Genomic DNA, 25,410 nt, shown 5'->3' on the forward strand with positions numbered 1-25,410 from the left:
ACTTTCAAATTTGGACTGCTTGCTTTTTTCTTCCTTTTTGATAGCTAGGCTTCACATATTAAACTCACTTCACAGGCAGTGTGGTCCAGTGGACTGGGCACTTGACTGGAAGACAGAAGACCTAGGTTCCATTCTTGGCTCTGTGAATGATCTGCTAAGTGAACCTGGGCAAGATGTGTCTGTACCTTAAGTTTCCCCTACTGATGACCTCTCGTGGTCCCTTCCAGCCCTACATTTCTCTGATTCTATAATATGTATGCACAAAAGCAGTTTTTTGTAGATACAAGTTTATTTACCTTTGAATATTGGAGCCAGTGCGTCTTATTTACTTTTGGCATTCCAACAGATTCCAGAGGCATGGATCCTCCAATGACAATGTGTTGTTACCAGATACATAAAGTTTAAGTTCTGGAGCCAACAGTGAGAATGACCCAACAGATTTTAACTTCAGTGGTGGTACAGGAGCAGAAAGCCCCTTTCACATAAATGGATGTTAAATCATTGAGGGATCATAACAAAGAAAGTGAATTACACTCATATATAGACTACAGATCTTGGTGAACTGGTGATACGTGCCTGAGACTCTGAAACTCATTGGTGAAGACTAATTTGTTACATTTGCAACTGCTAGTGTCATTAGATCCTTCCCCATATTATTAGATTCACTTCTGTCTTACTGCAAATGAGCTCTAATAAATTCATTCACATCCATTCTTATTTCCATGAGGTATTGTAAAAACACAAACTTAGTATCAGAGTGTCACAGGTGGGGTCTGCCCCACAGTGCCACCTGGGGGGTCAAACATAGTGTTGCAGGTATCCCTTTCCTTAGTCCACAAGTTAGGGCCGCATGGTTGGAACAGAGTGGCCTGTGCCATAAGCTCAGAGTTAAATAATTGCAAATTCAGAATCTGACTGTCTGCACCTTTAAATAAACAAATAAAACCTCAAAGGCAAGCACTTAGTTGCCGTGCTAGAAGGCAAGGCCCTGACCTGGCCCTGGGGTTCTGGGCTAGCACTGAAAATCTCCTCATCTATCCCAGTCTCACCCAGTTCTGACCCTGAGAATTAGCAAACAAGCCTTCTTAACTGGCCTGCTGGCTCTTGATTGGTCAGTGTCTCCTCTTAGCCCTGCTAAACCTCTGGAGGACTGTGCCTTGTTGATGTCCCAGCCTGAGCAAGGACGTATTCAGGGTGATGCCTCCAGCAGGGGGACAGGAAAGGCCTGACAGACTCCATCAGATGGAGTTTGATCAAGTGCACATTTAAGTCATCTGATTATTGGTGGTACTGCCAGAAAAGCATATCATTTGTCTTTCCTAACAGCTGTACGTACATACTGTTTTTCCTAACAGCTGTATGTACAATTAGTTGCAACCTTGTAGGTCCCCAAGTGTGAGAATGCGAGGAAAAAAGAAAATATTAATCACTCCTTTTTTGGATTTCTCTACAAAAGTAAACAATCAATAGAATCTAAAAAATTGCCATTAAAACCAACAAAACCAGCATGAATATTTTATTTCTGCCCACTAACAGAAAGAGCTAATCAGACAGAAAATACTGCCTCCATACTAAAGCCATACTCAAAATCACACTGCTAGGCACAGGGATCAAAGATACATATGTGAAAAGGATGCACCTAAATTGAATGAACTAATAAAATACTGTTTTTTAAAAACTGATTTATTTCAGTGTCACTATTACTAAGGTATTTTATTTGAATTGGACAAATTTCTAGAGGAAAACACAATATACTACAATTGTTTTGCCACAATACCCTTCCAAATAGCAACTTTTTCCTACCCACGATTACCTTTTAGTCTTAAGCATAAAGGCCCACATTTTCAAAAGTGAGTGCTGATTTTGGATACCTCAACTTGTAGGCTCCTATCCTGAGACACCTTAAAGAAGCCTAATTTTCATAATCACTGAGCACTTACACTTTGAAATTCAGGCAGTCTTTGAAGGTCTCAGGTTGATCACTCAGAAACTGAGTTGCCCCAAATCATTAGTAACTTTTGAAAATTTAAAACAAAAACTCTTTAAAATTAAGATACTCTTATAATGACTTTAATGGGACTACTCACATATGTAATGATAAGCATGGGCATAACAGTTTGTGGATTCGGACAATGAACTGTAAAATATTTATTAGAAGATTAACTGACAGGTCTATGAACGGGTCGGGAGAGAGAGACAGAGAAGACTGTCCTCTGTATATGCCCTGCGCAATAAGAAGTGGGAATGAGATCAGCTAGATCTAAAACTTTACAGAATATTCTCAAAAACCAATGTTACTAAACAATTACGAAATTCTAATTAAAAGAATAAGTACAAAACATCCACTTTTTCCACATACCACTACAACGTAAGAATGAATTAAAACAAGGCAATTTAAATAAAAGCCTGATTTAATTAAAAGAATGATTTTTTGGAAATTCATGATTTGTATCAAGATCACACACTATATACAATACCATATTATATTTGTTTGCAAAATAATTAAACAAACATGCTTTTGGGACAAAAAAGTTCTCGTCTCAAGACTGCAACTCAATTCTCGACGTGTCCCATTTAGTCTAGTTTATAGATATATAAAGAAACCCCTCGTAAAACGGTTAAATAAAAGTCATTGATATTGTGCATTAATGTTGACATAGATAAATAAAGCTTCAGTCCCACAAGGACTTAGGCGCATGTTTTACTTTATGGACTGTGAGTAAAGTTAAGCACTTGTGTCTTTGCAGGATTGAGACCTAAATCTGATCTTTAACACTAATTATGCAAATTAGAGATGGGATACTTGAAGGGCCCATAGCTTGCTTCAACTCTAAAAATGAGAGCCTTGATTGAGAAATCTCAAACACATGGGTTAATGCTTTAGAATTTAAATAATTAAATAGATGAATCTTAAATCTTATGTCACTGATAACATGCTCAAGGAAAGCATATTATTACACATTTCCTCAAGTAACTAAAATAACTCATTTTCAAATACAGTGGCCAACTTTCTAATTTCTGAAAACCGGACACTGAGCTCTGGAATCTCTCCCACCTCCTGTTCTGCCTCTTCCTAAGAGGCACAGGCCCTGCCCCAGGCCCTGCCCCTTGCTCCACCTCTTCCCCTTGAGGCCCCAGCCCCTGCTCCTCTTCCCCGCCACCACTGTCACTTGCTGCTCTCTCCACTACCCTCCCCTTGCCAGCTGAGCAGGGCTTGAGGGGTGACTGGGGCAGGACACTGGAGAGAGAGCCGGGCTCCAGGGGGTGACCGGGACAGGGCAGGGAAGGGAGAGCCGGGCTCCGGGGGTGGAGAGGTGAGTGGGGCAGGGCGGGGAAGGGAGAGCCATGCTTTGGGGGTGGAGGGATAAGTGGGGCAGCGCTGGGAAGGGAGAGTTGCGTTCCAGGGGTGGAGAGGTAAGTGGGGAAGGATGGGGGAGGAAGAGCCATGCTCCGGGAGTGGAGAGGTGAGTGGTTCAGAACGGGGAAGGAAGAGCTGCATTCTGGGGGTGGAGGGGTGAGTGGGGCAGGACGGAGGAGGGAGAGACGCGCTCTAGAGGTGGGAGGGTGACTGGGACATGGCAGGGAAGGGAGAGCCACACTCTGGGGGTGGAAGGGTGAGTGGGCCAGGACAGAGCACAGAGAACCATGCTCTGGGGAGGAGAGGTGAATGGGGCAGGACAGGGCAGGGAGAGCCACGCTCGGCACAGGATGGGGGAGCCGCTGGTACCTCTCTCTGTCAGAGCCATTCCAGAGTGCTCTGCTGCTCCTCCAGACTCCAGCAGAAGCTGTGGCTTTTTCTCACTCCCCCCTCCCCGGTGGTGGTGACCAGTTACTGCAGGTAATCGGGCTTTTAGTGTCCGGACACTACCAGGCTCCCTTTTCGACCGGACTTTCCAATAAAAAAATGGACACCTTGCAACCCTATTACAATCCTGGTACGTTTATAGTGGTGATGCTTAAAAATCTTCAATATTGTCTTTGCACTTACAGTGTCACACCCCAATGGCCCCCTCCCTCAGGGAGTCTCCGGGAAAAGCAGATCAGCATTGTATGTGGCTAACACTGTTGCAAGCACTGCAAAGCATTTTGGGGAGGGTCAAAGGTGTGAGAGTGGAGAGTGGTAATTTCCTTTGCAGAATACGAGAGGCCAGTGGGGGAGAAAGAAGAAGAACAAAGAACAAGTTAACTCAAACCTTCAGCTAGCTCCGTGTGAAGATAAGACGCTGGCCCCGGCCCAAGGTCACGCGCTTGATGAGAAATCAGCAGCTGCCCAGCCGTGAGAAGAGGAGAACTAAGTTGAGCAGAGCTGCAGAGATAGCAGCGAGAACAGTGAGAGCAAATGAGATGGCGACAGCGAAGGCCAATAGAAGGGCAAACAAAGTCTCTGGAGCCGGGATGTTTTGGGAAACTGAGGAGGCCACAGCAAGCCGGTTTGGACTGCCACAAAGAGCACCAGAAGCAGAGGTGCCACAAAGAGCACCAGAAGCAGTGGAATCCCCCCCGCAAGAAGCCCAAGACTGGAGCAACTCAGAGATCAACAGTGGATCCTCGGACGACCTGGGCCCAGGACACCACTCCCATCCACCCTCCCCCGCCTCTTCTTCTGATGTTACACCCAGGCCTGGCCAATCTCGGGTAGTGCGTGTGTATAAAAGTGGGTTAGGGCTTGGGGCACTAACGCTTTCTTTCTTCCCCTGAGTGACGTGGGAACGTTCCCAGCACACTCTGCTGTTATTTTATTATTTTATCAATAAAGCTTTAAAACTTAGACACTTGATGTGTTCTGTACCTCCTCCCCAAAGATCCTGCGGCATCAGCCTGATCAACTGACATCCCAGGCAGATTGATAACGAAAATCTGTCACCGTTTTGGTGGAGAACTGCGGAGGGGGGGGAGCCCTGCGGCACGCACCAACTGCTTTGCCATTGGTATTTCATGTTTGCTCTGTCTAGCACTGTTGATATTGCATGTTGGGGATTTTATGATTAAAGGTGAGCCCCACCCTCAGTCATAGCATGACAGAGAACCAGAGGGAGGTTTAGCATTCCTCTCTCCACCCCGGTTGGCAGGGGAAGGGTGGAGGTGGGTCTACCCCCGGTCGTAGAAGTACCGGGCAAGAGGAGGACTTAGAGATCCTCGCGCCAACTGACAAGGACAATCCCTGGCATATACACCCCCAGTCGTAGTATGACTGAGTAGAAAGAGGAGAGCTTTGGAGTCTCTCGCTCCAGCTGAGAGAGGCACTTGCAGAGGAGAGCTTTGGAGTTTCTTGCTCCGCCCGAGAGGGGCACTTGCAGAAGAGAGCTTTGGAGTTTCTCGCTCTGCCCGAGAGGGACACTTGCAGGGGCATATGCACCCTCGGTGAGATCGGACCGAGTCATACGGAGGGAGGCTTAGTGTCTCTTCCTCCAGCCACTCCAAGTGTGTGTGGGGGGTGAGCACTGTAAGCTCTGGTGCCGGCGTGAGCAGCGTGAAATCTCAAGTGATTTAAAAAACCTTAAGAGTGGTACCAACGGTTTGTGAGAGCATGTTCAGGAAACAGAAGGGTACAGCTGTGGACTCAGGAGTCCCGCAGTTGTGGGCGATGGCATCAATGGCGGGTTCAATGCCAGACGAATGGACATTAGGGAGCGCGGACAAGGTAGTCCAGCTGCCCGGTCAGCTGGCGTCTCAGGAGGCAGGTGGACCTGATGCCCAAGCCATGGGGGAGGCAGCAAAGAGGGATGGGACCCTGCTGCCTCTTTCAAAGGGGGGTGAGCACCTCTCCTGGCTGGAGAGGGCTCTCACCAAGGTGGGATACAATCCCTGGGGTTCTGTGGCGGAGCTTCAGAAAAGAGTGCAGACTTGGCAGGATTTGTTAGACCTATATGCCGAGTATGAAACGCAGAAGGGTAAAAGGGGCAGCTGTGGGGTTAATATGGACTGCAGCAGCCATGTGGTATCAAACGTTGTCGGACAGAAAGAAGAGTTGGGGAAAAGGGAAGCAGTGTGCACCCGACAGCTGGTGGAAATTGAGCAATTGGAAGTGCAAATTACTAACCAGGCAGCAACCCAAGCCTATGCCCAGGACAAGTTGCAGGCCTTGAGACAGAACTTCCAGGTGGAACAGGAAGAACGCACCTGTCTGGAAGCACTGGCTAAGCAAGTACCGGTCCTTCAGGGGCTTGTCAAAGATTTGACCATTCGTGCTCAGCATCCGCCACAACGGCAGTGTGCTCACCATGAAAAGAAAATTGTACAGTTAAAACGTCAGTTGGCCATACATTCAGTCCACATGGCAAGCCTCACCGGGGATGATTTCGGTGACCCCTGTGAGGGCTTTGAGCTCTCCCTTTGTGAGGATCCTCAATTTCAGGCGGAACCTTGTTGCACCCCTATAGCAGCCCTCATTAAGACCGAGGAGAGGTCCAGCAGGTAAAGGAGGAGAAGGTTGTATGCACGGTACTCCCAACTATGAGGAGAGCACCCCGTGGGGTGATTATGAAGAGGAAAGGGACCAGGAAGGGTGGGGGCTAATTAAGGAGCCCACCTTCCTTGCTAAATTGGTAATGAAACGAAGCCTGTGCCCATGGAAAGGGGATGGTGCAGTGAGAAAAAAAGGATCGGGCCCAGACAAGCAGGAAGGCAACAGATGAAGAAATTGGAATAAGGAAAGCAGAAAGTACAGGCACGGGAAATTCAGATCCCTGAAACAGTACTTGGAATGGTAAAATCTGAGTTGATGAAGGTGTCATTTTGGGAGATAAGCAAGTGATTTAAGGAAAGAGAGTGAGAGGTTAATTCTCTCCAGCCTCTGCAGAGTTAAGCAATTAAACGCTGTAAAAGTGTTAAAAAGGAAAAGTGTTAAAAGAAAATTCTTGGTTTCTTTGCAGCCACTCTGAAGGAAAAATGGGCCCTTTTCCAAAGGAATGTCTGTAAATAATCCAGGCAAAGAGACAATCTGATTTAAATCATTTGACTATGGACAATTTAGTCAAATTTGCTAAAAAAATATAAGGGGTTATATTGGACCTTAAAGACCAAAGTCGTGGCTGCAGTAGGGCAGTGAAAGCCAGGAGAATGGGAAAAGATTTTGAATTTGTTTTTTGGTAACAAAATAGCAGATAAGAGCTGTAGTAAAAGAGAGAAAGACATTGCCCCACACTGAGCTGAGGTGGCTCTGGGTAATCAACCTGTCACTTTGCTAAGGGTACATAAAAATTCCGTGAGCACAAAAGAAACAGTTATACCTTATGAAAAAATTGATATGGCTAATGTTATGGAAATTAAATTATGTGAGGAATGTGCATTTTCCCCAGTGTATATTGTAAAAGGGGCAAAAGAAATGCAAAAATATACTACAATAGGTTGTGTTTTCCTTTTTAAATGTGTGTTTTGGAAGCAGGAGTTAAAAGTAATCAAAACTCTGGTGAAAGTTGATTGTGTCCCTTTTAAGACAGTCTCTGAGCTGCTAATGGCTTTGAATCCAAAAGCAAGCCAGAAAGCGTCTGTGTTAATGGAAATTACCTAACTGATAAAAGTAGAAGCCATTGAAACCTGGCCTGCCTATAGAACAAACGAGAAAATATGGACGTAATTCCTCTGTCTTTCCTGCAATCAGCAAGGATATTTGTAAAAGAAAGGAATATTTTAAGCAATAATCTGCCACCCCCAAAGGGGTAGAAATATGGGGTTTTTTGTCCTGCAGAACAGGAAAAGCTGATACCAGCTGAAAAGCAACCCAGAATACCATGAAGCTACTGTCACAATAGAAATTGTGTTCTATGTTTTGTCTTGTGTTGTTTGTCTTGCTGCTAGCACTGTTGTGTATCAAATGCTGCAAGGAAACATCCTCAGGCAGCAGACATCATATTAGGAGAAACTGGTTTTGGAGCAGGGATTATAAATACTGTAGACATGGAGGAGGTTAAGAATAAATTAAGCTCCCTGTCCCAGCTACAGGACAGCCGAATACAGAAACAAATGGAAATAAAAAAAAAAAAAAACATACTGCTATAGCTATGGGATGTACTGAAATGCAGATATTTGCTTTGTTCACCTTGGAAAACGAAATGTTTTGGGTAATATCAGGAAATACTAAGGTTTTGACACACGTGCTAAAGCAAAAAATAAATAAATAAATAAAAAATCGCTGTTTGATACTTGTCAGTACAAATGGATGCAGTATGTTTTTAGCATAGTAAGGCCAGACCTTTTAATTGGGAGAAATTGTTGTTAAAATCGCACACCAACAGGCTCTGGAGGCCAAGATATGGAAAGTTAGCCCACTCCCCATATTGCACATGGGATCCTTCTGGCTACCCTGGACCTCGAGCCTGTGGGCTGGGGAGGGAGGGAAGCAATTGGACACCAGAGGTTGTACCGAGCGGACTCCTCAAAAGTGGGTATGCCTGTCCTTACCTGTTGCTCCAGAGCCCTGTAGTAAAGACATTTCACTAGGATCCTGTATGTGGGATGAATTGGATAATGAGACCAAAGTACTGTATAATGGGCAATGTGTATGTGTTAATTCCTGGGAAGAAGTGTTTTGGGAGGACGGAAGTGTTAGCAATCCGCTGGTTGACAAATGTAAATGTAATGTAAGTACTGTGTTTACCAATAATCACATTTACGGTTTACCACAACCAAAAAAGACTCAGCTTTGCCCAGTTGAGGAAGGAGCTATCTGAAAACCATGAAGCTGTAGAGGCCGCTTTAGATAAGGAAAAGGCCAAGTGTAAGGGTGTCATATATAAAGGGAAGGGTAACCACCTTTCTGTATACAGTGCTATGAAATCCCTCCTGGCCAGAGGCAACATCCTGTTACCTCTAAAGGGTTAAGACGCTCAGCTAACCTGGCTGGCACCTGACCCAACGGACCAATAAGGGGACAAGATACTTTCAAATCTTGGGGTGGGGGGAGGCTTTTTGTTTGAGCTCTTTGTTTACGTGGTTGTTCTCTCTTGGGACTGAGAGAGGCCAGACAGAAATCCATCCTCTGCAACCCATCCTAATCCAAGTCTCCAATATTGCAACCAGTATAAGTAAGCCAGGCAAGGCGGATTAGTTTATCTTTTGTTTTATGGGAAGTTTCCCTGTGTTAAGAGGGAGGTTTATTCCTGTTTTCTGTAACTTTAAGGTTTTGCCCAGAGGAAGATCCTCTGTGTTTTGAATCTGAATACCCTGCAAAGTATTTTCCATCCTGATTTTACAGAGATGATTTTTACCTTTCTTTTCTTTTCTTTTTAAATAAAATCCTTCTTTTAAGAACCTGACTGATTTTTCCATTGTTCCAAGATCCAGGGGTTTGGGTCTTTGATGATTTTGTAACCAGTTGGTTAGGATATTATTCTCAAGCCTCCCCAGGAAAGTGGGTGTGTAGGGCTTGGGGGGATATTTTGGGGGGAAGATGTTTCCAAGTGGTGGCTTTCCCTGTTCTTTGTTTAAAACGCTTAGTGGTGGCAGCATACTGTTCAAGGACAAGGCAAAGTTTGTACCTTGGGGAAGTTTTTAACCTAAGCTGGTAAGAGTAAGATTAGGGGGTCTTTCATGCGGGTCCCCACATCTGTACCCTAGAGTTCAGAGTGGGGAAGGAACCTGACAAAGGGGATCGTCATTAAAGATATCTGGAGATGGCAAATTAAAGACAAGGTAATGTTGCAAAAACTGGGGAAAGCAGCCCACACCCTGGACATTAAGTGGGTGGGTCCGTACTCCATTGTGAAACGCATCTCCCTATTAGTGTACCAGCTACAGCTACCCGGTAAATTAAAATGGGTGCATGCCAATCAATTCAAAACATATTTCTCCCTAGGTTTCTGGACATGGCATTGTGGGCCTTGGTTGTGGACCAGCCATCTGCCTGGAACATCTGGGTTTCCAGCTGGCCATGGGATTCTCAGGATGATCGTAATTATTAGCAGGGAAGATACCTCCAAAGGCTCTCCCTGGCTCGAGCTACTGATGGGGCCCGAGCCACCGTGTGGTGCGAGGCTGGAGGGGAGGTGCCTTGGAGACAGTGCATAGGCCGGATAGACACAGCAGGACCACAGCAAAATACCTGGTGGGTGGCCCCAAGCCTCCCCTGGATCCCATTGGGACAAACCCTGTTCCTCCTGTGGTGGCCTGGAGTGGAAGTGGAATGGGAATCCCTTTGGCAAACAATAGCAATTACTGATCTCAGGATGTAATATTGTTGTTAGAACCTCCTAAACCAGGCCAACAACAATATCCATGATGAAAGCCAAGGCTGAAACAGGATGACTAATAATTTAGGGAGTTTTTTTATATGTGCCTCAGTATCCCCAATAGGCACATTTATGTTGTTCTTTTTCTCTCGCTCTTTCTTTGTTAACAGGATAAGGCAGTAATAACGAGCGCCCAGGGACACCCTGAACAGGAGCGGTGGGACCGCTCATGCTGCTTCAGGCCTTCAGAATTTGTTAGTGTGATACAATGTATGTATGGTGGCACATATCTATGGGAATCCTCGGGTGTCTGATGCTTTTGTCCTCCTTTGTTAATTTTACCACTGTTCAGAATTGGCCATGGTGGAAGAAAAAGTCAATTATCCATTGGCAGAGGGGGCAATTGTAGCTTAGCATCCTAGGAATGTGGCATCACGTATTATCTGGGATTGGGTGGTCCATCGCGACGTGTGGGAGGTGGCTCCCACCAATGACATGGCTAAGCGGTATGTGCTGACTACATCTTCTATCAGCACATATGGATTGCAGAGGGCAACACTTGGCAGCTGTGGCCAATGGAGTCCCCTCAAATGATATGTAGAGAAAAGGCAATGCCAGGTCGCTTTTATGAGATAGGTCAACACATCTGCTGGGAAGGGGAGGCATCGGGATATGCCCCCACTAAGGCCCATGTGTTTACCAATACCTCTGCGTGTGTTTGGAGGACCACCTATCCCAGGGTGTCCCTTGATTTGCTGTTATACTCTGAGGCACAAAAAAATTTCGGTGCATTGGCCCGCGGTTTTGCAAAGTATGGTTAATATCTCTAACTATGTTGTGTTTAATTTTTCATGGATTACACCCAATGTTTTCCTGCCCTTGATGCACACCCGGGAACAACTGACCGTATTCCAGACAGATGCCTCCTCCTTTATAGTTTTGCAGCACAAGTTTAATCTGGAGGAAGCTACCTTTGCCACAGACATTCAAGTGGGGCATCTATGCCAACAGGGGGATGTGCTATGCTATGTTACTAATGAAGCCAGAAGTCATTATTGGCTAGTGTATGCAATTGTTGCTGCCCTAACAATTTTGGGTATGTTATATTGCTGTTTATGTAGAAGGCCACTAGTAACCCTGGTCACTGTGTCAGAGGGAGGATGGAAACCTAAGTGGTGACCCCTCACAACAAAATGTTGATTCGGAGTCAAGGGGGGGGAATGTCACACCCCAATGGCCCCCTCCCTCAGGGAGTCTCCGGGAAAGGCAGATCAGCATTGTATGTGGCTAACACTGTTGCAAGCATTGCAAAGCATTTTGGGGAGGGTCAAAGGTGTGTGAGTGGAGAGTGGAAGTTTCCTTTGCAGAATACGAGAGGCCAGCGGGGGAGAAAGAAGAAGAACAGAGAACGAGTTAACTCAAACCTTCAGCTAGCTCCGTGTGAAGATAAGACACTGGCCCCAGCCCAAGGTCATGGGCTCTACAAGAAATCAGCAGCTGCCCAGCCATGAGAAAAGGAGAACTAAGTTGAGCAGAGCGGCAGAGATAGCAGCGAGAACAGTGAGAGCAAATGAGACGGCAACAGCGAAGGCCAATAGAAAGGAAAACAAAGTCTCCGGAGCCGGGATGTTTTGGGAAACCGAGGAGGCCACAGAAAGCCGGTTTGGACTGGCACAAAGCACCAGAAGCAGAGGTCCCTGAGTGGAATACCACCCCCACAAGGAGCCCAGGACTTAAAACCCTCCTGAGACCTGGAGCAACTCGGAGATCAACAGCAGATCCTAGGACGACCTGGGCATGAAGAAAGTGATGAGTATATTTGCCAAATCTCTCTATACTTATAACAGGAAGTATCAACAAATATTGGGGTTATGATATTAGCTACCTCAGGCAACTGCAAAATTTTAAGGATGATCAATGCATAAGGTTAGATAATTCTGAATACGTATAAACTATGTTACTACTTATATTAACCTTTTTTACCTTCTTTTTTAAACATAAAAGAACGTTATGAGCTCTCACCTTGGGGTGCTATGTGAATAGCATCCTTCAGCTTCCGTTCAGGGATAAATTTCCACTGGAAGACAGAATGATCAGCTCCACCAATAGAAACAACCCACTGATGATCATGTGACCATCTGACATTTGTCACATGAGCTGAATGCCCAAGATATTTTTTAAACTTTGCTCCTAGAACAAGGGCAGGGGGAGAAGGGGAAGAAAGCATTTTCGTGTATTCAGAATAAATCTTTCAAAAGCACAATGATTAAAAAACAGGGAACATTTCTATGCAGTGTGTGAAAAAATAACCATTAAGCTTTAAATAAAAAAAAAAAAATCTGCTCACTAGATGCCACCAATATGGATAACTAGAATTCCATTTGCTCTGCTTTGTAACAGGAAAATGGATCCATAAAGAGTCACGAAATTATGATACCATTCCCAGCCTCTAATCTGCCTGCATATCAAATAGTAAAATTTTACTTTCATGCACCAGTTTATAACAGATGAAAAAGCAGAGGCAGAAAGGAAGGGGACACATGCTAGGCTTTCATTAAGTTTATTACATTATGACAGGTTTCAGAGTAGCAGCCGTGTTAGTCTGTATTCGCAAAAAGAAAAGGAGTACTTGTGGCACCTTAGAGACTAACAAATTTCTAAGGTGCCACAAGTACTCCTTTTCTTTTTACTACATTAGGATCACTTTGCTCACCTTGTACAAGATCCCATTGCTTACTTTCCCTGCCATCACAGAGTGGCATTTTAATTTTTATTTGCACATATTTAATTGGGTTCCCCTCTCTGAAAGCTTTGAGTGCCAGCTCCCACTTTTCCCATTGAAGAACTTTGAGCGTTAAGCAATTCTTGTCATGCATACTCATCACTACTATTACATCTGGTTAGCTCTGTTACCAAATCCTGCATAACAAACTCAAAATTCAGATATATGTCAAAAGGATATTGGCTTCACAGAACTCATTGCAGGCGTTCTCATTATTTCTCTTCAGCAAATTAATTTGCTGTTTAATTAGTCACGCTCAAAACTACTTAAAAGAAGGAGAAAGCTGGTTTCTTTTAGATTTTCTGAAAATACTTCTTAGGACAGGTTTTTTAGATTATCTCAGTTAGCAACTAGCAAATGCCTTAAGGCTATCAAAAGAAAACAAAACAAAATCTGAAGGACTTCTTAAACTGTATTTGCAAAAGGGAATAAGGCAAAATAACATTAGATATTCATGCCATTGTTGAGAGGCACAAACGGATGGTAAAATTCTATTTCTATAATACCCAAACGGTTATGTGAACTTGCCTAATGTTTGTCCTCAAGCCCATTAGGTGGGTCACATAGTTATAGCCAGGGCCATCCCGAGGGGGGCCTGGGGCCCAAGTGACGAATCCGTCACTTCCGGGACCGACGACACCAGCCAATCACACTGGCCCGCAGGGCCCCCAAAGCGCGAGGCCGGAGCGGTTGCCCAAATTCGCCGTACCCAAGGGACTGCTCTGGTTATAGCTTGAATTAAAAAACATCAAAGGGTATGTGATCCTTAAAGAACTAGTTGATTGTAAAGTAAGTGCAGATTTACATGAGGATTCTGAGGATGTATCTAGGGCTCTAGGATCAGTTATCTGCTTCTCAAGTATCCCTACATCATTAAGGTGTATTTTATAGATAAATTAAAGGACACAAATCATCCTACAGTATCTAAAAAAATTCAAAAGTAGTAACAAAATTTGATTCCTTTTGATACAGATTTCTTACATGATCTAACCATAGCTAAGGCTACAATTATGTCACCAAGGTCACGGAATCCGTGACTTCCATAGGCCTCCGTGACATTTTCTGCCCTGGGACGGGAGCTCCCAGCCAGCCCTGCCCCCGCAGCTCCCAGCCCCTGCCCTAGTGGGGGGATTCCCCACAGCTGCCCAGCCATGGCGAGCAATGGGGGGACTCCCCACAGCTGCCCATCTGAGGTGGGCAACAGGGAGACCCCCCACAGCTGCCCAGCCGTGGCGGAGGGACTGGCAGACCCTGCAGCTGTCCAGCCACCGACAAGGGTGGGGGACCCCTGCAGCTGCCCAACCGCCACGGACAATGGGGGGACTCCCCGCAGCTGCCCAGCCGCAGCCAACAGCGGGGGAACCCTGAAGCTCCCAGCTGCCTAGGGGTGAGGGGACCCTGCAGCAGCCCAGCCCCCTTGGCAGGGGACCCTGGAGCTCCCACGGTCCGCAGCGGAGGGGGACCCAGGAGCCCCCAGCAGCATTGGGTGCTGAACCCTCCTACCCCTTTTGTCAGGGATATTTTAAGTGAAAGTCAGGGACAGGTCACGGGCTTCCATGAATTTTTGTTTATTGCCTGTGACCTGTCCATGACTTTTACTAAAAATATGCATGACAAAAACTTAGCCTTAACCATAGGAGATTATTTCTCTGCTCTTTCAAAAACCAGAATTCAGTCTAGTCTCCAGGCTAATCTTAAACATTACGATGACTCTACCTCCTCGAATGCTAAAATGCATTTCAGGGGCTATGTCATATGGTCATGGCACCACAGGTTTTAAGATACAACAAATCTTTGAGACTTAGAGCACTTTTCTTGCTCAACCTGGATGGTTTCTGGAATAGAGCATTCTGAATAACTGTGAAGCAGCAGCAACTCTTTTTTGTTAAACATATGAGTTTGCAAAGATTTCCCTCTCCCTCTACAATACACACACACTCTTCATTTTGGGGACTTCAGTTGAGAGTATGAGGTAGCTTGCTCTGGGCTTCAGCTTCAGAAATTTCATTGAGATTTTCCCTTACCCTTAGTAGTAGGGTTGAGCAAGAAGTAGAGCCAATCAAGAGAAGGTTTTCCACTCCCATTATAATTTTTGAGATTTCAAATTTTTTCCCATTCCTGACCAGGACAAACCTGAGACCTTTAGAAGTTTTTAGTTGAAAAAGAAGAGACACCCACCCAGCCACCCAAGAACATGGGTTAGAGTACTCTACTGGTTAGAGTACTCACCACGGATGTGAGAGACCCATGTTCAAGTCTCTGTTTTCCCTGATTCAGACCAAGGACTGGTACCTGTCTCTTCCACATCCCAGTTGAGTGCCCTAACCGGGTGAAACAGATAAGTCATCTTTGCTGACTTCTGGCCCAAATCCCTTAGAGAGGGGTAAGGGCTGGAAAAGGGAGGGAGCATTATGAGGGAGACCACAGTTACAATGCCTGGAGACATGTTCCCTGCATGTCTCCCTAATGAGAAAGTCAGCTACTTCATCGCCTTCTGTAGGAGCACTGGAAGAGAGGGAGAGGGAAGGGGAGGCCCATTTCCCCTAAGGAAGGAGTTCTGAATTACTTAACCCCATATTCCCTGATGCTTAGTCCTGGCTGAACAGGGGTCAGCTGCTCAGAATAAGGAATAGCAGGACCTGAAGCAGCTGGAAACAGATGACATGACAGTATATACAAGGCCACAAAAAGAGCTCGCACCTTTTTAATATCTGAGGCATTCTTGGCAGTGGAAGGCATTGGAAAACTGAGCCTTATATGCGAAATTTCTTTCTGCGAATGTCAATGTTTGACAATCTGTACTGTGTATGTCCCTCTTTCCCTAGTGCTTGGAGGAAGATTAAACTGTTGGCTGTCAGCCAGAGTCTATGACTCAGGTTGAGGCTGCATCAACTTTGGCAAGACTGCCAAAATCCTTTTTGTCTTTTGGGGTGTTTATAATTTTTATGTTTGCCAGCTAAGAAACTTCTCCTTGATAGTAAACTCCCACTCTGCCTTAATCAAGTGCTCAGAAGCAGGATGTAGAGGAACACAAAGCTCCTGATTTGTGCTAGCTAGGAAATACTTCTGAGACACTCCCTGGATTTTACAAATGGGCCCTGCTCTGGGGTTGATCCAGCAGCATCTCCAGGGCTGCTAGAACTTTTCTTAGCATGACAGTGAAGAGGTGAAGAGGGAATAACCTCTGCTGAGGCTCCTCTTCCAGGGTCACACAATCAGAATCAGACAATTCCCCTTCGTCAGACAAGGTGGCAATATAGAGGAACTTCTAGGATTAAAACCAGAAAGAAGCCGAAGTTATGAACTTTCATTTGGATAATTTAACTGGGACATTGGGTGCTGTGGCGGACGCCCATAATCTTAGCTACTTGGGAGGCTGAGGCTGGCAAATCGCTCAGGGGTTCTAGGCCACAGTACTATGCCAATCGGATGTCCAGTGCAGCTGACAGCCTGGCCAGAGGTTGGCTGAAGAACTGGCTAGAAGACGAATGATGTGTTGTGATCGGCGCTCTCTCTGTGAGGGCTGATGAACCAATTGATCAAGAATTTAACTGGGGCTTTTCCTTCCTTTCACAAGGAACTGTCCCTCTATTGGCACTGCTTTTATGCTCAGAAGCCCTAGGACTTGTACTTAGTAAATGGACACTATCTGTTTAAGGTTTCTTTGGGAAAAATGGCTCCAAAATGGCTCTGGGGAAAATGTATCTGTTATCTAGGCTTCATCCTGGGGCAAGGAGGTTCCCTGTGAGGGCCAAGGGCAGACCGAAGGTCTACTGCCTGTGCAAGTTTGGAGGTGAAGAACTCTTGGAGTTCCTCCTGAAGGATAGTTCTAGCCCCTAACCCAGAGCTAATGATCCAGTCTGCCACCAAGCACTACAGAATGGGGAATGCCTACTTGGAATAAAAATGACCAATATCCACTGACCTAGATCTGCATATGAATGGAGTGTGACCACAGCAGACACTTCTGCAGCTCATGGGATCAGGTGTGCTGATACTGTGCCTCACTGAGTGCATGTGTGGGGGTGAATTGGTCACTTTTCTAGAGCCCTCAGAGATTCTTTGCACAAAGTTCTTTTATTCTTACTTTCCCTAATTACACAATTTCGTCCATAGCATGAAACATGACACAGATCAGCAATCATGATAAAACAAACATAATTATAAAGGAATGCCCACAGTGCATTTGTTCTTCTACTGAAATTTCTAGAAACTGTGTACTACTGCCACATAGAACCTGTTGTGATATAAATCACTATCTTATCCAAAGCACACACAAAAACATAGATCATAGACTCTGTAAGTCACTATTACATGGTTCATTTAATCAAACCATTACTATTTTCCATATTTGTACTTTATCATTCTAAGACTAAAGCTTTGCCATTTACATAACTCTTAAGACCTTTCTACTTTCCCCAAACCTTTATAAATATTCATTAATAATTTAAGTCAAACAAAGATATTACCTTTTCTTAAACAAGGATACCGGAATAGTTTTACTATTCCATAGTCATCAGCTGTAACCAAAACTTGACCATTAAAATTTCCATCTACAGAATTGATATCATTGATATCTGAATATTTGGGCCAGATTCCGTTAACTTCAAGGCCATAAACACATGTCCATGAAGCCCATTGGACGCCTTTTAATTCTTCTTTATTTGTTACTTCTTTTCCACCTAAAAATAAATACAAAGGCTTATTTTTAATAATTCACTCATGCTTTTCCTTTAATAAATTTGGAGCTAAAATGATCAAAAAATGACCAGAACTCAGATACAGCTCAGACTGAGTTGAAAATTGTACAGTAAAACTATCTTTTTCAAACATTCTTTTTATTAGAGGCAGCACTGATGGCAACGTCTATAGTCAACATTGCTTAATGCTTTCTATTATAAGATCTAGTTTTCAATTGCATATAAAATTTTGCCAAACTTTTTGGCTGAAATTTTTCATAGCAAGTATCTGCCTTAGGCTGGTCTTTTTGTTTGTTTGTTTTGTTTTGTTTTTAAAGGTTCAGCAAACATGGTTCAGCCATTTCCAAGAACAAAGGTAGGGGAAAATATGTTGTTTGGCCCCTGTTAAAAAAACCCTTACAAACTTTTCAATGAGAAACCCTAGAACCTCCATGATTTTGAGCAGGAACTTGAAAATCTACCCAAATATGGCCAAATTACACATCTCTGAAAAACCTCAGTTTATACAGATTTGTTAGAAGTTGGTAACATGCTCCAATGATTCCACCTGCATTGCGCATGCTCCATCCACACATAGCTCTTATATGCTGACTGGACTGAGAATGCACCATCCCAGAGCTGCAGACATAGCTAGGGCCACTATGGTGCCAGGCACCACAACTGAGAACAGGCAGACTTCTGTTCTCTCAATGCCCCCCTTCTGGTGCCCAGGCAGAAGAAGGAAAAGCAGACTGACATGCTTAAATGCAAAGTAGTGAAGAGGGAGAGGAGGAGGACGGGGTGGGCTGGAATGGACAGAGCAGGGACAGGCTATGGGGGTACAGGAGCAGGGGGAAACAGGGACAAGTTGTGGAAGGCCATGTTATGGGCAAGGATAGCATGGTATTTACCAGAGGTGGTTTTTACCAGGTAAATCATGGTTTTTACCAGGTAAATCATGGTTTTTACCACTCCAGGAAGAACTAGTTAGTCCCAGTTTATGGAATTTTCTATTTTTAAAAGTGTTTATTTAATGCACACCACATTACATTTAGTTTCAGTTACATATTCGAATTGTGGTTACATAAAACAGTAGATTAGGAGATTAATTTAGGGTTGTACAAATAAAAAAAAATTGCAGTGGCTGTAATACTAATATATGTAATTACAATACTGAACATTGGAAGATCTGTATACTTTTTGGTTTGGAACTTTCTTAAGGAAGTTATATATGTCATGACTCATTTAATTTTTCAATATCATATATACAAAAGTAAAAAAAAAATTGATTACCTGAAAATGATAATACCCCAGAGTCGTAAGAATGAAGTGTTAAGCAATCAGAAACATGCAGAGTTGCGATCTGCCAGTTGTAATACAGAGGCCCATTGGTGGTTCACTACTTTGTGTCAGCAACTCCTCAGGCCTGACATACTCACTACACCTAACCCATTGTTTTCATGATATACACCCAAAAGGTGGAATGCAATATATCACTGGAAAACTAATATCTCACTGATCATTAATATTCTTGTGTGATATATGTATGGGATGTGCACAAATAAGGTATGTGCTAGAATTACGTTCTGAAAATGTGTTTGAGAAACAATGCATAAGCACAGGTTTCAGAGTGGTAGTCATGTTAGTCTGTGTCAGCAAAAACAACGAGGAGTCCTTGTGGCACCTTATGCCCAAATAAATTTGTTAGTCTCCGAGGAGTCCTTGTGCATAAGCACAGTCTGCCCTAGACAAAGGAAAGGGTATTTGTTTGCTTGACCAGCCTGGTCCTCAGGCAGAGACAATGAAGGTATATTTACATTCAAACTAAACAGAGTCATCAACCTAGCAAATGGGGGAAATAGCCTCTTGCGGGGTCTGAACCTCCTACGGTAAGTAATTGAATCACCTGATAGTATACAATACTACTGTATTATAGAAGTGTATCAAGTATGATCTTTTATGAAAGCTAATGACATACTGGTGATTAATATAATTGTGAAACATACATAGTAATACTGTATGAGGAATTATGGATACTCAATATTATGCTTTAAAGTCAGTGACCAAACAAAGGGAGAGAAACAGGTTTTCTGCCAGACAGAAGGGAAGGCAGTTATATACCTGTCTCCAATGAAATTAAGGAAGATATGACCGAAAGCTGTTTAAGCCCCATTGACAGACAAATCAGCAGGGCAATGAGAAGTCCACAGGAAGGGAAGAAAAGCATGAGGTCATCCTGAGTCTGGGGACAAAACAGTGAGTTTTGGAAGATATAAGGAGAGAGAAGAGGCTATCTTGGAATCCATCAGTGGACAGCACAAGGGGCCAGAGTTCTTGAAACCTGAGCAAGATGGATCCTTCAACCAAGGGAGCTGAAATCTGTGGGAATCAAATATAAGTGAAAAACCTACGTAGGCAAAGATTTTTCACCTACAGCCCCTTGTACTTCTATAGAAGGTCCTGACTTAGAGAAAGTCAGCCACGGATGGAAAGAAAAAGATTGGTAAGAAATCTACCTTGAACCCAAGACTGTAGATTGTTGAGTTAAGTCTTAGCCACTAAAAAGTGTATTTTACTTTTATTTGCTTGCAACCAATTTGTCTTTGTCCTTTGTGCTTGAACTCACTTAAAAACTCTATTTTTGATTAAATAAACTTGCTTTACTTTTATTCTAAATTAACCAAGTACTGCGTTCAACTTGAAGTGATTATTAACTCTATGGTGCTTTTGTCTCTTTAAAGGAGCAACAGGCCTTATTACTCCTTTGAACATTCCTGGAGAGAGCTGGACATTTCAGGGCAGATGGTTTTGGGAAAATTCAGGACTGGGGATGTGTTGGGGTCACTTGGTTAGCAATAACCAAGGCTGCTGGAGACCAGAGTATGGCTGTCGCATAATGAGCAGGCTGCTGGAGTCAAAATTGCTGAACCATGGCAGAGGAAAACATTGATTTTGGATACAGAGTTTCTTCTACTTTAAATGAAAGGAAATGTGGCAGAAAGTTGGGATTTTTGTTGAGCAACCACAGCCTTGCAATTTCTTCTTATTCAGATGACAATTTCTTTCTTGCGTATTTTGACTGAAGGAGGTTGACACGGGAGGTAATTGCCTCACAAAATCTCTTTTGTATTTTTGTTTTGTGTGGTGCAAGAGCTTCATTTATCAGTAGATCCAACCACACTTTGCATGCAACTCCAACTGTCGGTGTGCAGTAAATAAGATATATGGCTACACACTGAAGGAAGATAAACAGGAAGATAAACAGAAATCCTGAATAGCTATGTATTCAGTGAGCACTGTCCATTTTGTGCACTGAATGAAGCAGGGATCTTGTGGAAAAATATATTATATGATCATATAATTAAAAGACTGTATCATAATGCATACACAACAAGGGGGCCAAATTAAACCCTGAAGCATGGGATTTCCAGACCTAACTTTTGAGTGCTTGAATTTGCAACCTTAAAATTTATTTAACACAGATTTTTGTGTGTAATTTCATTATGTCTCCATGGTGCGAAATACCTCACCCACTAACTCTGCTGATTATTTGCGTGTTTTTGATATTGCCAAAACATTTCCAATAATGGGGTTATACTACATTTTAGAGCTGAAAACTGTATCTTAAAATATTAATTTTCTTTCTTTAATGTTCACCTATCTTGAAGTTTACAATTATACTTTTGTCATTGGTCGTTGATTGCTCACCTAAATATTATTGTAATTTTTGTATAGTTTTGCAAAGTAAGACTTGTTTATAGGATCAATTTCCATATTTACCTTAGCTTCAAGGGTCACTCATATTCCTTTTCTATTTCCAGCTAATATATTCCAGATTCTAATATATACCTAATTCAACTAATTTTTTATGACATTGTATTATCAAAATTTCCATGAACTAGAGGAGACCTGGAGCTGGTAGCTGAGGTGTGGGGGAGTCCCTCTGCCCTAATCCAGAGGGTGATACCACTGAAATTATGATTCTGTAAATTTTACAAAACAAATGACACTTCCCTTACCTTTTAATCACTAACTTGCCCATGGAATGAGATTTTACTACATTATGCTCCCAGACTAATAGTTGTATCTCTGTATCAAAGTATTCTTTTTCCAAAACTTCAGTTCACTAGATAATTACCCAGTCTTATATTTCCAGATTTTATTTGCATTCTGATGGTTTTAAATAGATACAAATTACTTATTGCAAAAGCTCATATAAGTTAACTTCATCAGTAGGGTTGCAAAAGTCTAGTTCTAAAAAAATGTATGAATCTGCTGATACGGGAGCTCTTGATCTTTTCAAGCACAAAAAGTATGCAGCTATTTAACACAAGCTCATAAAACCCTGGTAAAAGAGAGCATTCAAACGTAAAAAAAGATGGTTACTTACCTGTATTGTAACTATTGAATAGGAGCATGGACAGCAGAGATTACACGTTTAGTGAGCTAATAGAAAATCATGATACCTTAAAATGAAGTCGGTATTATAAAATATCCTATATCTTTGTAGCTCAGGGAAGCAAGTTATGAGTCTCAGCCCAACACAAAAAATGTTTCCACTTACACAGGTAAGTACTCATAATAGATGGTTTCCCACTGTTCAACAAAATGTTTTGTGCAGCTAAATAACAGTTCTTTGCTGTATGGTCTAGCCATTCAATAGCCAAAAGGTCAGGTGAAGACTGTTCAGATTAGAGTGAAGGACTTGACCGTACTGAAGGGACAATATGCCCTGTGGCTCATGGGACTGCTCCTTAACATGCATGATACTGCAGGTTCCCCTGCCTTAGTGCACAACTTTAGGCTGCCTGCTTGAAGCAGGGCAGCCCATGCCGTAATCTTAGCATCAGCCTCTAAACAGTTAAACAAAAATAAACACTGAATTTGGCCATCTGAGTCTTTAAATAAACAAACAAAATCTTAAAAGGCAAGTCCTTAGTTGCAGCGCTTGAAGTCAAGGCCCTGACCTGACCCTGGGTTCTGAGCTAGCACTGAGAAGCTCCTCCTGTGTTCCAATCTCAGCCAGCTTTACCCCTGAGAAGAAGGCAAGCCTCCTTAACTGGCCTGCTGGCTCCCGATTGGTCAGTATCTCCTCTTGGGCCTTCCACGCCTTTGGAGGACTAAGTCTTTTTGGTAGCATTGCCTCAGCCGGGGCGTGAGGTGGTCAGGGCACTGACACCTCCAGCAGGTAGCAGACAAAGCCTGGACAGACCCTGTCACACATTTTCTCACACAGAATGGGCCTGAGAGCTCTATCTCCCCCTTCTGCAATAACCCCATCATCCTGGGAAAAGAAGTTGGTCCTGTGAATGAGGTTGGGGTTGTATATGAAAGGCAAACACCCTAAAATAATGTGAGGATTACTGTTCTTCATTTCCTTCAACCATTTAATGGGTTCATGGTCTATTATTAGGTAAAAGGAAGCCCCTAAAAGATAATGACACATTACCCCTATAGCCCATTTGATGGTCAGGCACTCTCTCTCACTGGTGGCGTATCTAATTTCTTGCGACTCCAGTTTTCAACTTTTTTACAGTATAAGATGTTCCATAGCCTGAAATTTTGCACCTGTACTGCTCCCAGACCATGTGAGGAATCAACCATTTGCACTAAGAATGGAGTAAGAAGTTGGGACACCAGAGTTCAGGATGTTGGCACAGGATAGTTTTTATCTTTGTAAAGGTCTTGTCACATTCAGTTGTCCATTGGACTGTTCCGGGTGCAGTGGCCTTCTTGAGGCCTGTCAATGGATTGTGAAAGCAAGGATTGTGAAAAGAGGTACGGACCTATGATAATACCTGGCCAGATTCAGGAAAGCCCATACCTGTTTGTTGGTCTGGGTACCGGTGTCCTTCTTAAGACCTCTGTCTTATCTTGCAGGGGTTAAATCTGGCCATTCCCCATTAGATACTCCAGGTACCAAATTTCCTGCATCCCAAACTTACATTTTACTGAATTCGAAGTTAATCTTACCTTTTTTATTACTTCGGCACAGAGGCCATGTGTACCACATGCAGACTGCCAATTTGTACTAAAAATAAATGTTGAGGAGTTTGACACACTGCACTGAGTAAACATCAAATTGGGACACTGTATTACGCCTCCTGAAGTCCATACAAAATTGCGTGGTGCCATCTGGTTTGGGAACCAGCATTACCAGGCTACACTAGGAGCTTTTGGACTCCTCAAAGATGCCAAGATCTAACATGGCTCATACTTCCCAGTGTATGATTCCATGGAGTTACTCAGGAATATGATAAGTTCCATGTTCTACTTTTACCTCTGGGTTTGTCAGAATTCAGCATTTGATGACCTAGTTGAATGGAGGAAACCATGTCAACAAATTCCTTGCTTGCCAGTGTCAAGTTAGGGGTAAGAGTTTAAGCTACTAGCACATCCTCAAGGCTGTCTGTTTCTTGTGTCTAAGGGCTCAGATCCTCAGGGAGTTCCCTAAGATCTATAAGTATGTTTTCCTGAGCCCACCAGGGTTTTAACATATTTACATGGTAGATCTGGTGTTTCTTTTTGTCCAAATATTGAAATTTATAACTCACCTCTCAGACTCAGTGGACAACCTCATATGGGTACAACCATTTGGCCAGGAGTTTGCTCTCCACGTTGGGGAGGAGCAGAAGCATGCGGTCTCCTAGGCTGAAAAATCCTCTCCTAGACACCTTTACTATACTGCTGGGCCTGGGTTTTTTGTGCCCATAGGAGATTCTCCTTCGCAAGTTGTCCCAGCCATTTAAGATACTCACACATTAGTAGGATATACTGAAACACATGTTTGAGAGCATGACAGCTGCTCTTTAAGGAAACCCAAGATTCGTTGAGGCCATTGGCCATGTAAGAGTTAAAAGAGTGAGAAGCCTGTTGAGGCCTGGGGAACCTCTCATACTGCAAAGAGGAGATAGGGAAGCAGCTGTTTCCAATCCCTGTAGTCCATCTTCACAAACTTTTTTAGCATTTGCTTAAGAGTCTTGAGTGAAAATAAAGACAAACGCTATGGCTATGGCTTTGGCAGTAATTGAGAAGAAGGGAACAACCTCTGGGTAACAGGCTGCATAATCCACTATGATCAGGAGCTATTGTTGATCCCTTGCACTTTTTTCCAAATGCCCCAATATGTCCATCCCTACCCACTCAAATGGCATACTTACGAGAGGTAAGAGGATTAAGAGAGCCCAGAGGTTTCCTTTAGATGCTACTGTCAGCACTCAGGGTAAGGCACACACAAAAGCTCACCACTTATTGGTAGATCTGTGGCCAAAATATCTGGCCAGCACCCTCTCGAGGGTTATATCTCTGCCCAAGGAACAATGAAGAGAACTACATGCGCCAGCCATAGTATTTCTTTCTGAATGTTTTGAGACACCAGGAGCTGGTGAAGTAAGTCACCCATCGAGGTGCTGTTCTCCTCTGTAGAGAGTAAGTCATTTTGCAAATCAAATTGGGGAAACTGGGAGGCCTGAGCCTCATTAGTGATGGTTCCATTAACCACTGCAACCAGGGTGTACATCTCGCTAATGGTGTCAACTCCTCATTGTTCCTGGACCAAATGAAAGAACCTGTCTAACATTAGGTCAATATCCAGAAAAGGGTTATTCCAAAGTGGTCTTGTTGAGCTGCCAGCAGGCTTGGGAAGAGGGCTATCCTGAGGCAGTCCTGTTGAGCTATCAGCTGACTTGTTAGCTGCCAGAGCTGTTTGCAACCAAGACTTCCCGGCTAGTCATCACAGAGGTTGGAGCCCACAATCAGAAATCGGTCTGGTCTCACTGAGCAG

At 43.6% G+C, this 25,410-nt stretch overlaps 1 protein-coding gene across 2 annotated transcripts in view; it reads right to left on the reverse strand.

The window, feature by feature from the left end:
• The window catches only part of EML5 (EMAP like 5), a 305,038-nt gene that overhangs the window by 153,967 nt on the left and 125,661 nt on the right, over positions 1-25,410 (reverse strand). For both annotated transcript variants that reach the window (XM_074956087.1, XM_074956085.1), the window contains exons 10-11: positions 17,418-17,630; positions 12,189-12,356 (exon numbers count right to left, since the gene is read on the reverse strand). In XM_074956087.1, the coding sequence (XP_074812188.1) occupies positions 12,189-12,356; positions 17,418-17,630 (381 nt within the window). The remainder of the gene's footprint in view (positions 1-12,188; positions 12,357-17,417; positions 17,631-25,410) is intronic.

The sequence above is a fragment of the Natator depressus genome, chromosome 6, assembly GCF_965152275.1.
Source record: "Natator depressus isolate rNatDep1 chromosome 6, rNatDep2.hap1, whole genome shotgun sequence".
Taxonomy (NCBI): domain Eukaryota; kingdom Metazoa; phylum Chordata; order Testudines; family Cheloniidae; genus Natator; species Natator depressus.